Source organism: Heliangelus exortis, chromosome 4, assembly GCF_036169615.1.
Source record: "Heliangelus exortis chromosome 4, bHelExo1.hap1, whole genome shotgun sequence".
Taxonomy (NCBI): domain Eukaryota; kingdom Metazoa; phylum Chordata; class Aves; order Apodiformes; family Trochilidae; genus Heliangelus; species Heliangelus exortis.
In genome coordinates, this window is record NC_092425.1 from 43,128,040 (window position 1) to 43,141,357 (window position 13,318).

The 13,318-nt window shown below is 44.5% G+C and overlaps 1 protein-coding gene across 2 annotated transcripts in view; it reads right to left on the reverse strand.

The window, feature by feature from the left end:
* ADAMTS3 (ADAM metallopeptidase with thrombospondin type 1 motif 3) overlaps positions 1 to 13,318 on the reverse strand; it is a 149,493-nt gene that overhangs the window by 93,904 nt on the left and 42,271 nt on the right. For both annotated transcript variants that reach the window (XM_071744174.1, XM_071744173.1), the window contains 3 exons: positions 11,243 to 11,405; positions 4,514 to 4,648; positions 3,563 to 3,731 (listed from right to left, as the gene is read on the reverse strand). Coding sequence is in view for 1 of the 2 variants with exons in the window: in XM_071744173.1 (XP_071600274.1) it covers positions 3,563 to 3,613 (51 nt within the window). In the remaining variant the exon portion in view is untranslated. The remainder of the gene's footprint in view (positions 1 to 3,562; positions 3,732 to 4,513; positions 4,649 to 11,242; positions 11,406 to 13,318) is intronic.

A 13,318-nucleotide genomic window follows, 5' to 3' on the forward strand; every position in this document is an offset into this window, starting at 1 on the left:
ACCTCCCCTTGGCTTCCCCAGCTTGACACTTCTCCTTCCTACCCTGTAAACAGGTGCTTTGGCTTTAGTCACCTTCTAAGAGAAATTTTTTTGGGGAGGGGGGTGACTGCAGAGAGAGGAAGAGGATTATTTTTTCAGTACTCTGATTCCTTTGCTGTCATTGAATCATGCAAGAACAAAGGTTTCCAAGGGAGGGAGGCAGGCTGCATACTGAAGCACTCCCTTACCCCTCAAACATCATGAAAATCATCTGTCCTGGCTTGACTCCCTGAAACCAGAAAAGACAAAAGCTTCACCACAGAAATGAAAAATGAAATGTACAAATCAATAATGTCCTGCTGGAATGGCTGCTCCTTAAGTGGGCCAGTGAGAATTTCTGGTTTGAAAGCTGCCTACTCCAAAGGGTTATGATGTTATCTGATTACCTCACAAAAAACTTCAAGTCAATCATCTCAATAGTTTGTGTTCCTTCCATTTCCTCAGTTCTATTACAAAAAGGTCATTGCATGTCACAAGAGTGAAACAACAGCCCAAGGCTGGCTGCCACTGGTGCCTTTGGGAAGCATTGGAATAATGACCAGAGGTGGAACCCCAGAGACACCTCTGTTCTGTCAACTGCCACTGCCTTCAAGGGCACCTTAACCAGGATCCTGTGAAGTTCCAGGCTATACCCCACCCCAACACATAGCTCTGCATTATGTTATGTCAGGGTCTATACAGAAAAGAGGCAAACAGTTTATGCTGTAAATGTATCTTGCATTCCAGCTGAAACCTCACAAAGTGCTAATTACTCTTGCAACACAGAGGAGCTGTCACCAGGTCTGGGCTGAGCACTGCTCCTTCTGGACAACCCCAGTTCTGGATGACTGCAGGAAAGTCACCCGTGCACACATCAGAACCCCAGCACAAAGTAAACCTTATGGCTGGAACACCAGAAACACTTCCCAAAGTAAGGACTTAGGAAAATATTGATGGCATACAAGAAACTCCAGTAACTTCACAGGTAGATGCAACCAGAGACTTGAAATGTTAATGCTATTTTAGGATAAGCATGTAGTGCATATATGCACCTATGTAATCACTTCCTTCTGACCTCTTTTAACTGACAGAAGACACTATTAAACCACAATCTGCAGTGTGGAACATTCGTGACTAAGTTGGAAATAGATAATTTTTCACAGGCAGGCTGTAACAGCTGGAACTTCCAGGATGTTGGTACTGGGTGGTGGGTAAGAATGTTACCCATCTATTTGTAGCAGCCTCAGTGGTGAAACCACAAGTTCTGGCCACATTGCTGGCTGAGTCTGGGGGGTTCCCCCTCACCCCAAAAACAGATGGGCTTGGAACAGGGAAAGAAGTCCCTGCGTGTGGGTTTCTGCACCATTGATGCTTTTGTGCAGGTTCCAGATGGCACTGGTCCTTCCCTGGCACAGATGTTGAAGCCCCAGTCTAATTCTAGCACCACCAGCTGTGTTTTATCCTCCAAAGAGGGTTTTATGCCCAAACCCAGCACCCATTCTGCACCACGTGCTGACCCTGATGCATATGGAAGGCAGACCCAGGGCAGGATTTTCAAAGAAGTTGAAGGAGGTTTGACTTAAGGCTCATGGAGGTGCCACACTCAGTTAGTGCTCAGGCCACCAGGACAGACACCCAGCTTTCTTACACCCTCCTGAAGCCCCCAGCCATGAGCTTCCATCTCCCAGTGCTCACCTTCCCACATGGCACAGAACACCATGAATTTGACCCAAGACAGCACTTGAATTTGCTGGGATGCTTCCAAATCACTTCCATTTCCAGAAGGAATTAAAACAGGTGCTTTGTCTCTGCAAAGAAGCTTAAGCTAAAATCCCAGTGCCACTTCCTGCTCTCACAGGGGGTCATGGTCACTAAATATTTAAACAAGAACAACAATAAGTTGAGATGATGAGGAGAAATGGTCAGCAGACAAACCTCAGCCTCTCTGGACTCCACTTCCCCAGTCTCTCTGTGAGAAGCCATCTGCTTGAAGAGATCAACATGAACACAAGGCACAGCTACAAACTCTGTTTAAAAACCAGAAGCTTAAATGAGAATGAGAAGTGAGCTTCTGCCCTTACCTAGGGTTATTTCCAGGGCAGTGTGAGAGCTTTCAGTGCAGCTGCTTGAATAGGACTTTGCTGGTGGATTAATGGATGACTTCAGCTTCTCATTCTTACCAGGCTTTACAATTCAGGAGAACACACAGAGGATTTCTTCTGAAAGAGTGGAAGTGAAAAGACAAAAAGTAAGCTAACCTCCTGACCTGTAAAACAACCTTGTAGGGAAATCCATTCAGCACAGTTGCTCACTGTTTCTGGGAAAAGGAAAAGAAGGGTTTTGCAGGAGGAAACAATCACTTGTATGTTGTTTAAAGAGGGGAAACTATCACAGCAATCTGTTTCTGATGAATTTACAGGGGGCAGAGGAGAGAGTAAAACCAACAAGGACCAAGCAGTGATACAGTGTGTAAGCAGCAAGGACTGAACAGATTTCAAGCAAAGGACTTGTGCTGTTCTTACTGGCATTTAAACCAAGGAAGCATTTGAATGAGATGGGGAAGCAGCTTTTTAGAAGATAAACCTCTTCTTTCACCATTGGCCTCCTGCTTTCAAATCTCTACCCAACAAATATTTTTTCAGTCACCAAGCTGGAAGGGAAGTGAGGTCTGCTCTGGATTCCTAAGAAAATTCCCCCAAAATTTTACACCTCGCATCTGTGGAGAGGCATCATGAATGAGAAACAAAATCCTGTTCACTGATGGCAAGAGGATCCAGCATGAGTCAGACACAGAAAACAGCAAAGAAGACCATGGCAATGTGAGAACAGCCCAGAGACCAAACCTCCATCCAGCCCAGGGTCCTTCCTCTGTGTGCAGCCAACAGCCAAGGAAGGTTTGAAAAATGGAGCATGACTGAGAATGCTCTCCCTGCTGCTCTTCTGAGGAGAGGCTGAACAGCAGGGAAAAGGAGAGTGGGGATTTGACAACAGAAACCTCCCAGGGAGGCTGCTTGGGTTCCTGTGTGGCAATTTGCCATCACCTGAGCAGCCCCTGAGGCTCTGCTGTCACACAGGGGCTGTGACACCGGGATTTTTTCCCTCTCACACTTGCCCAGAACTCCCCAGGACAGCCCAGGATGGCTGAATGTTTGTATCAGCAGTTAACAAAGGATTAAAACACAAAGGAAGGTATTCTTATAGGACTGTTCTGGCTTGCTTTCATTTCCACTCCAGTCTGTATGCAACAAATTGCAGGATAGTACCTTCCAATTCACCTCAAGTTAGTAGTTACACACAGGCATACAGATATATATGCATGGAAACACACAGGAAAAGCTGTATTAACAGAGACTCTCTTCCCTGATTAGTGTTTCTTTTCTGTCCATTAGTCAACCCCATCAGTGTTTATGACATAAAACACAACAGACATCCGTGCAGGCATAAAACACTGTTAAAAGTAGGAATATTTAACACTAATTTTAAAAGTTTAGTACTGAATTTTAAAGTAACAATGAAGCAAGTATGATTAAAGCATGTTCCTTACCTCCTTACAGTGTCCAACTTCACTTTGAAATCTGAGTTTTCCCAGTGTCATTCTTCAGCTTCCCCTCAGCCTCCCATCTGGGGCAGCAGGGTTTGACTTCAGGACAAGCCACAGCAGGAGGTCCAAAACTCATGTGTAGCATTCAACCTCCCGTGGGTAAGTTCAGCATCTAAGGAAATTCAAGACAAATTGAAACTACAATCACTGCTCCCACCATTTCTGTCACTCACTGGGCTTTCCCTTATCAGATCTGGAGCAACAGTACTGTGTCCTTTCTTAAAATATCCCAATAACTAGAATTTGTAAATTTGGATTCTTCTTAGCAAACAAGAGCATCTTAATGAAGAAGATATATTTAAAATCTCAAAGGAAGAAAAGGGCCTTGCCAATCGCTCTTCAACACAAAACGCCTCAGGAAAGACCCCATCTAAGGGTTCTTCCAGAGTGCCATGTAGCATGAAACAAGATCCTTTTCCTATTAATTTGCTATTTGTTCCCTTGCTGCTCTGTTAGAAGAGACACTTGATATCAGGGTCTTTTCATCAGGTTTATTCGACACTCAATGAGAAGTCTGAATTCAGCCCAGGAGGAAGGGAATTCAATACACTGGGCAAAGGAGAAGTGCCAGCTTACAGCTCTCTGAGTCCATGTGCAAAACACAGCAACTGCTGCTGCAGGGAGCTAACAAACATTTAAGGTCTCTCACAGTATTCTTCTTTTAGAGGAACAGTTTTTATCTTTGCTGTTTCCATCTATTCAAGCAGAAATAAACCCAGCTCATAAACGTGAGGGAGCAGGCTTTCAAAGCAGATACAAATCACAGACCTAGAGACACTCACTGGCACAAAACCAAACCAAAAATCAGTAAACAGATGTCAGGGTGCTGTGGAAAATGCTCCTCAGTTGCACCAGCACCAGCACATGGGCTGATCTTTTTCATTTGTTACTTACCTAAACCACTGATTAAGACACATCAAATAGCTTAGCCCTGCAGTCCTTCTTTCCTTTCAGTTTATCAGCTTCAGAGCAAACTTTGCTGAAGGGCAATGTCCAGCTCCTGCTGCTGGAGCAGGTTCCAGAGCAGCCCTGCAAAGACAGACAAGAGGCAATGAAGAAAGAAGCAAGGAGAGAGAGGGTCACAGCCAGCCAGGTACATGGAGGAGGAAGCAAAAGCCAGAAAAATGTTTCCCTTCAGCAGGCAGGAGGCAAGGATTGACACAGCTCCCTGGAGTTTCCACTGTGAGGGACAGAGCATTGCTACCTCATGGCTCCTTTACATGCTGCATGGGAGCAGAGATCTCAGCTGGAAATACATTGGGAGCAGTTACTGTAAAACTTCCTTGGTGTGTACCAGATAGCAAATGAAGTGCCCTGCAGTCATTGGTGGTATCAGCAAGCCCCATACAACACAGTGCTTCTTAAATAGCCCCTGAACACATACAGGCATAGCCTTTCAATTTTCCTTAATAAAAATCCAAATACTTTCTGAACTTAAGGCTCATGTGTTACAGCTTGAGGATTTAAGCCTTATAGGTGGAAAGTCTAAAAAGCAAACACACAAAATACTGAAATATGACTGGAAATCTCAGTACTTTTTGGTCATTCTCAGTATTTTTTAGCTTGCTTCTCAACCCCTTTGAGATTTTACACTTTCTGCTCAAATCTTCAAGGAGGCAAATGTATTGGAAGGGCTCCTTCCCTGCCAGTGAGGCTCAGGATGTGCTCATCTCCACCTGCCCTGCACAGTCACTCCAGCAAACTGCTCGCCTGCCAGTCCAAACCCCAAGGAAACAAAGTTATGGTTTGGCATCAAGGTAAGTGGTGAACATAAAAAACCACCCCTGTGAGAGTGCAGAAACATGATCCTTTCAACCAGCTACAGTGGAAAAAAAAAAAAAAGAAACTGGCATTGAAAATATCCTGAAGTATTCCAGACTGACAGTCACATTAGTCCAATAAAATATTTGTCTCCTTGCCCCCCCAAAATCCTGTACAATTGCAGAAGGATAAGAGCTGCATTTATCCCTGGTCATTGGAAGCAATGAGTCCCCCTGGTGGGCCTGGACCAAAGACCTTAAGAGGCAGCTGGAGGCTATGAAGCTGCCTGGGCTTTGACTTGGCTCTCCTGATAGCTCTGAAGTGCTGACAGCACAGTGAGGTTTTATTCCCATTTTTGTTTGTGCTATAATATCATTCACAGTGCTTCTCTTCTCCCAGCCCAGCACCCTCAGTTTTGCAGCTAAGCTTTGACTGATGTTATCCATCTGTGCCCAGGTCTGTCTCCAGCTGCACACCCCTGTGATGCAGCAGCTCCTCCCTCACACACAGCTCCACTGCAGACTGCTCTGCCAAAGACCCAGGGAGTTATGCAGATTGATTCCACTCTACCTGATGCAGATCCTCAGCTGGGATAACCAGGGAGCTGCTGCCAGGTGAGTGTCTGACCTCACCAAGGGGCAGCACATCACAGGGATAACTGGGCTGCAGCACGCTAGGAGGGTTGGCAAAGGGAGGAGGAACAAAGGGAAAAGAGGCACCAAGTGAAAAGAAGACTTCTCCTTAGTTAAAAAAGACAGAGCCCAAGCTAACAGACCTGGAAAACCTGCTGAGTGGTACAACTCCTTATAAAGGACCCTCAGCTGCCTTGGGTTGAGATGAGCAGCCTTTCACTTCTTATTTAAAACAACCTCTCTTTAAAGTAAGGAGCTTTCCTACCAGTTAGAATCCAACCCAAGGGATGTTTTTCTGAGACTCTGATTGCAGAGCCTGGGCCTCTCCTGCCCCTGCAGACTCCCATGTTGCCTACCATCTGCCATTAATAGAAAAAAAGGTCTTTGTTTGTTTGGCTTTTTACTAGAAATACAGACTTGCTAGAGTCCTCTAAAATGAATACTTGGCCTAGGAATATATTTTACAGCACAGACAATATTAATACCTAGGAAAAAAATTTTTCCAATATCTCCAGTGACTGGAAAACTTCAAAACACATGGAGTGAAGCCTCAGAACTCCAGCATTTGTCTAAGCTAATGATTTTTGCCTTCACCATGGTGCAAGGGGGAAGCTCACTTCTGTTCATTCCTTGGAGCTGGAGAGGTCTCTGTCTCACATTAAGGGTGGCTGTTACTGCTTTCCTATTCATCTCTTTCCATACCCCACTGCCAACATTAACTCTTCATTCCTTCTGCCTGTCCTCTTTTCCACTCTTATTTCACATTCATGGGAGCTCCTGTACGGGCACTAAACCTGGACAAAACACAGACACAAAAAATTATTTTCTAGATCTTTTTTCTTCTTTTTTAATCCGAGCTCTTAGGGCAGACTCATGTCCTGCAGGAGATGCTTGAAGCTAGAGAGCAGAGGTTACACACACAGCCATCTAAAACTCCTACCTAATCCCTCTGCAAACCCAGCACAGCTGTGGGCAGAGGCTTCAGTGCACCACAAAAAATGCAGACAATTTTTTTTTTCTGGCTAATTTACTACAGAATCAAGATTTCTTTTGACACTGAGTATACATACATCTTTCCAAGTCTTGGTTTTGCTGCCCAGTTTTAACAAGATTTGGCAAATGGGTGTAGATTTCCAAGATAACCAGGTTCCTGCAGATTTTGCAATACAGGCGGAAGGAGAAAAAACAAAACCTATACAGATGTCCTAAAGGAAAAGCTGCAACATCAGCCCCAATGGGAAAAAAGTCCTAAAAATGCCAGAGACACTGAAAAAGCTTCATTTCAAGCATCATTTTCCTAGTCTCCCAGATCAGTCCTTAGTGAGACACAAGCCTGTTGACCAGGAGGTTGGGGTCACCCTGGATGACAGACTGAGATGGGCTCTGCTGAGCCCCATTTTCCTCTCATGTGCTCACCTTCCAGCTGGACCTCCAGGGGAGCACTGCCCACAGCTCCTGCTGCACCTCTAGTTTTTTACATATACATACATTTCCCTTTTTCATTTTTACTTATGGATTTAGTTCTAACCTCCTCTCTGAGTAGAACAACCTCCTTTATAGAAAATAAATGGTTGAGGTAAAAATGGTGTGGCTGCTCCATGTAGCTCCAGGTGCAGACTTTAGAAACCCTCTCACTGGGTTCAGGAGCACACTGCTGATTTTTTACATAGTGGAGCATTCACTGATCACATCCCTCCCTCCCTGTGCAATACTGCAGGTTACAATGCAAGCTTAGAAAACCATGATTCCTATTTTCTATATAAAATTGATTTGAATGCTGCTACAAGGATTTCTTTTTTTCCCCCTCTCTATTCTGAAATCTTGGTTAGAGTTACTTTTCCAGATAGCAAAGTCAAGCCATAGTCAATCTTATCAGCTCCAATGTATTCAGTGTTCTTGCTTTTCCATGGCAGAAAATCTGTGCCTTTGGAGAGATGAAGTAGTTTGATTTTTATTGCCTCAACACACATGGACAATCTATCACCAGCCTTAACACCAACCAAAGATGCACCTTTACCTCCCCTCCCTGCATCAACTTCTGCTCTCAGTTCTCCCAGCAGCCAGGGATTCCAGGGCAACAGCCTGAGTCTGACCAAGAACTGAGGTTGGGATCCAAGACTGGGGTTTCTGTAGCTATTTATTTAAACAAATTAAAACACTTTTTTTTTTTGAGCTGTGATGTGCTTTTGCATTCTTTGCTTTATATGTCTACACATAGACATAGTAATTATATCTGCTCTCAGACAATGAAGAGGAAAAGACAAATCCCCTCCAGCCACTGAACTTGTGGTCCCCATGAGGTGCCAGCTGGGTTTTCCCCCAGGGTTTTTTCTGCTCCCCCAGGCATGTGCCATCCCTGCAGGCCACCACAGACTAGACAGGAACAGCAGCTCCTTGCTATCTCACTGTTGATGTTGGCTGAGAGGCTGCCATGAAACCAGCTCCACAGGAAAGTCTAATATTTGAACTTTTCACTCTTATTTCATTTTATTAGACAGCAGTGAAGGTTAGCTTTGTGAATAATAAAAAAAAAAAAAAAAAAGACAGAGCTAAAACCGTGATGGCAGGTCAGAAAAACTGCTGGCAGCCCCAAAGCATCCAGTCCTTGTCAGGAGATGGCCTTTCCCATCAGACTGCACCTTTTAAAAGTGACTCCTCCTGATGGACAATTCAAAACTTGCTGCCTCCCAGGTGGAGATTTTTGGGGTGAAGCCCTAAGGGTCCAGTGTCCACCCAGGAACAGAGCAGCAGTTTTCTGGATTTTGCCACAACTCCATGGCTGAAGTGCAGAGCTGGCATTGCTTTAGAGCCCCCCACAGCCCTAGAAATTGAACTCCACCTAAACCCACTTGTGATAGCCCGGGAGATAAGCTTTACACTTCTGACATAATTGAAGCTAAGTACTGATATTTTATTGCAGAAACATCATCACATCACCAAGAGCAGTTCCTAAATGAGAAGGACAGAGACTTGGGTTTGACTACATGGGTAAATATTGAATAATCCTTCTGGATTAGATGTTAGAACTGTGCTGTAGAGAAGCCATATAACCCCTAAAATACTTGTCAGAAATTCTCCTTGGGAATCCAGAAAGCTCCATGCTACAGTAAAACTTAATCACAGGAAGAACCTGAAATACACGTCATCCCACAGGAGAGCTCCTATTTTTTATCTTCTTGAGTGCAGGGAAGGCCTAACCTGGTTTGTGTACAAAGTATTTGAATTCACTGTGTAAAAACAGTGAGTGAGAAAAAGCAATGATTTAACTGCTAAGCATTTTAAAAGATGCTGCCTTAAGGATACCATGTTGGGGTTGAGATCACACAAAATAAACACAACTCCAGCTCTGTGCCCAGCAGCTGGCACTTGCAAGATGTGGAAGAACAGAGCCCTGCAAACTACACTGCCAAAACCTGGAGCCACGAGGTTGGAAAGACACATGCTGCTGCATGCAGACTTGGGGTGAGGGCTGGAGAGGGACTGGATGCTGGAAATGCCACTACAGGAGCAAGGTCACATTGTGTAAAAGCACTGGCTTTGTGTTTAGCCTGCCCTGGTGGCAGGTTAAAGCTGTTTGCTCCTCTATGCCTGGTAACCTAACTTCAAGCACCTGACATCCATTCAGGACTTAGTAAATCTCTGTCAGTTCTCAGTTCTTCTCAGATCACAGGTTTTAAAATATTTTTTCCCTTCTTTCAATCTCCTGTCGTTAGGCTGTTTATTAGCAAATTCATCTCCTGACCCAGTTTTATGATTACTACAGGAGTGGAGAGTAAAAGATGGGTTTTCTGACCACCCTGAGGTGGGTGTAGGAAACATGCAGCAGGAGGAAAGCAGAAGGGGGTGGATCTGGGGAACTTCTGGAGGTGTTTTGGGACTGATCTGCCTGCACTGAAGGAAAAAGGCATTCCTCCCTCAGCCTTCTGGATAAAGGAAAGCAAGATGAGTCCTGTTAACAACTGCATTTTTGTCTTGAAATTACCCTAGGAGCAAAAATATGGAAAAAAATACCCAAAGTCTCACTGATCTTAAATCCTGTCCTGGGGATCTCCTGATTAAGCTAGAGCTCCAAACAGATCACAGCTGGATATTTTTTCAATTTCAATACCAGTTAAATACTCTCCTTGAATTAAAACCTAATTTAGGACTACAATCTAGCAAGCAGGAGTTGAAACAACAATGCAAATATAAGCCTGCATGTCCAGGAGTGATACATTTTAATATTCTACTGCCTAAAGTTCAGAGAAAATTTACAGCTACCTTTCCAGGAAATTAGTTTTCATCACTTCAGAGCAAAGCTGGCTTGCTGTTTCACACCCACTCACACTCACACACACACTCACACACACTCACACTACAATATGCTCTGCACTCTAAAACAGGATGTGTCAGATACTGGAGGTATAATCACTACGTTGGGTGCAGTCTGTGAACTGAAATCTACCCCAACAGATTTGGTGCCAGAACTGTGATTTATGAAAATCCTGAGCTGAAAACAGTTTTTTTGGAAAAGTAGCTGGTGGTTGTGGCAGTGGGAGGAAGGAGTCTGGGACAGGGCTGCCTTTTGAGGAGGGATGTCCTTGGTTCATGCTGCTGTCAGACAGCAATAACCAGGTTAGTTTGGTAGTGCTACCCACCTTACAATTTCCCACTGACACTAACACAGGAATATTTGGGCTAGTAGTAGCTTTACAAAAAAATAAACCTAAAAAACAGAGTCTAACTTTATGATCCAAAGGAGCTGAGTTTTCTTTACTTCTCACCAAATAAGCATTATTTAAAGTACCTAATTTGAAATGGGGAGGTGCTGCAGCTGCTTCTGCAAGTGGTGGCCACCAAAACACCCAATTCCCAGGATGAGCAGAGCCCCAGCCAGGATGGAACGAGGGGCCCTGGTGGCTGGGATGGATTTGGTCAAAATGGGGATAGTTGTATAGAACTGGAAGAAGCAAGAGAAAACAAAGAAATACAAGAAATACCTCATTATAATCCTGCTGGGAAAACTGCCAATTGTGTTAATGATCTTGTACCTCGGGTCATTTGTTTCTGTGAAGCAGGCAAAAAACTTGAAGGCAGATGCCCAGCTTCAGTCCCCAGTCAGTAACTCCCAACCTCTGCTCCTCTTGCTCCACCCTACATTGCTGTGCAGCCCCAGCCAAGTGCTCCCAGTGCCACAGACTGGAAAACCACAAAGCATCTGGAGGGACTAATGAGACATGGAAGCACTTACTTGCAGACTTGTTCCACTCTGTGGCTGCAGTCTGACACTGGCAGAGCTGTTTCTTTGCCACTCCCCCCAGCAGAAGCCATTCCTGCCCTGGTGGGAGCCACTCCTGGGCAGCACACCTTGCCTTGGCTGATGCTTCTGACTCATGGTACATTCTCTCCTCAAGCTGCAGAGAGCAGAAACAAAGTGTTCAACAGCAAGAACATCTGTAAAGCATGTCACTCAGCAATGTAAGCTCTGAAGTCTGTTTTCTAGGATGAAACATGCAAGTTTCCAGCCATAAAGGCTGGACTGGGTACCATGTAGCAGTTTTATGTGACTTGCAACTGACAGCAGCATCTATGATTCTGATTCTGTGACCTGCATGGGGGCAGAGGGGATGCTGTGATCCACCAGATCTAAAGGAAAAGGCTCAGGAAATGCCTGCCTTTTATCACCTTTTGTTGATGACACCCAAACACGTAAAAGCTCCACCACATCCTGCACAAGGGAGGAACTTAACTCAAGGTCCTCAGAAATCTACTTTAACCTCTCAAAGCTGCATGGACACCTGAGGAGAGTTGTGCCTGGTTATTAATCCTCAGTAGCCCTGTGGCTGGAGCTGCTAGCCAGAACTATGCCTCTACTGTGCAAGACAGTGTATGGAAACACATGACAGGAGACAATCCTGCAAAATGTACAGGTGAAATACATGGAAAGAAGGAAAACAGAATTAGAGGTGAGCAGGATTTAAGCACAACATCCAATGCATAGCAGCCCAGATCTTACTCCACATCTCTCTGCTTTTCCAATTCTTGTTCCTCCAGAAAGGTGGCAAAAGCAGTGAAAATGATCATTTAATTCCTCTATTTTTTCTTTATTTTTTTTTTTTTAAGAAAAGTGGGAGCTAATGTACAGAGGTGAGAACGTTCTTTCAGAACTGCCACATATTTCAGAGGACACAGGAGGATATTTTGTTTGAAGAAGTGGTCATTAAATGAGCTGTGGGCTGGGCCAGACAAAACTGAAAGCATCAGGCATGTCCTGCAGTGTTTCTGACTTCACTGAAAGGCAGCTGCATGGGGCAGGGTGCTGCTCAGGGCATGGGGACAACTGCATTAGCCAAGGTCCTCCCTAACCCCTCAGCAGGTATCAGCTCTGTCCCTCTGCTGCCTGGCTGTCCCAGTATGGTTACTGGGGTGAAGCACATACACAGGGTGACCAAAATGCCAAATGCAGAGAAACTTCAGCTCTCAAAGCAACCCTCCAGCATGCTGACACTAACAAATCCAGATGTTGCTCTCAGATCTGATCCTTGCTGTGTACACCATCTCTCTGTTCCTGTTTAACTGTGGTTTACTGCTCAGCAGAGGGAAGTGGTTCATTCTGCAGAGTGGAGGCTTAAAGGAAGACTGCATCTTAAGTGAATGTTTCTGTTTGGAAAGCAAAGTTTCAGCAAAGAAGGCACATACTGCACTTACTGAATGGCCACAGTGAGCAGAGTGCAGCAGGAAGCAGCAGCACAGCTGACAATAGCCATACCAGAGTAAATGTGAAAGCTCTTGGGGCTGTTTGACATTGTGGTCTGGTCCTGGAGCCAGTTAATAAACCCAAGGGCTGGGAATGCATTATCCAAACTCTGACCCCAGCTAAATATAATTATTTGAACAATACACACTGGAAAGAGATTTCATCTAAAATAGTTTTGCATGACACGAGAGAGATTCATAAAGTTTTTACTCTATAATGAACTGTCTTTGCTTCCTCAAAGGCACTACAATTACCAGCTTCAAGCAGCTTTTTCAATGAAAGATGATGGGATTTAACCTAGTTAGCAGCATGCTTCACTGAAACAGAGGAATCCAAAGACATTATTATAGTTATCTGCATCTTTGTTCCTCCCTGTGTACATCACTTGATGCAAGCCCCACACAAGACACCACATTTTAGGACAGCATTTGCAGTACAAAATACAACTGAAGAAATCCCTTCCTTAGCTCCTTAAGGTCTAACAAATACAAAGGTTCTGTATGAAACAGCATTTACAGAAAATACCATATTTGGTACAGTTTGCCACTCCAAGAAACTGATTGTCTGGAT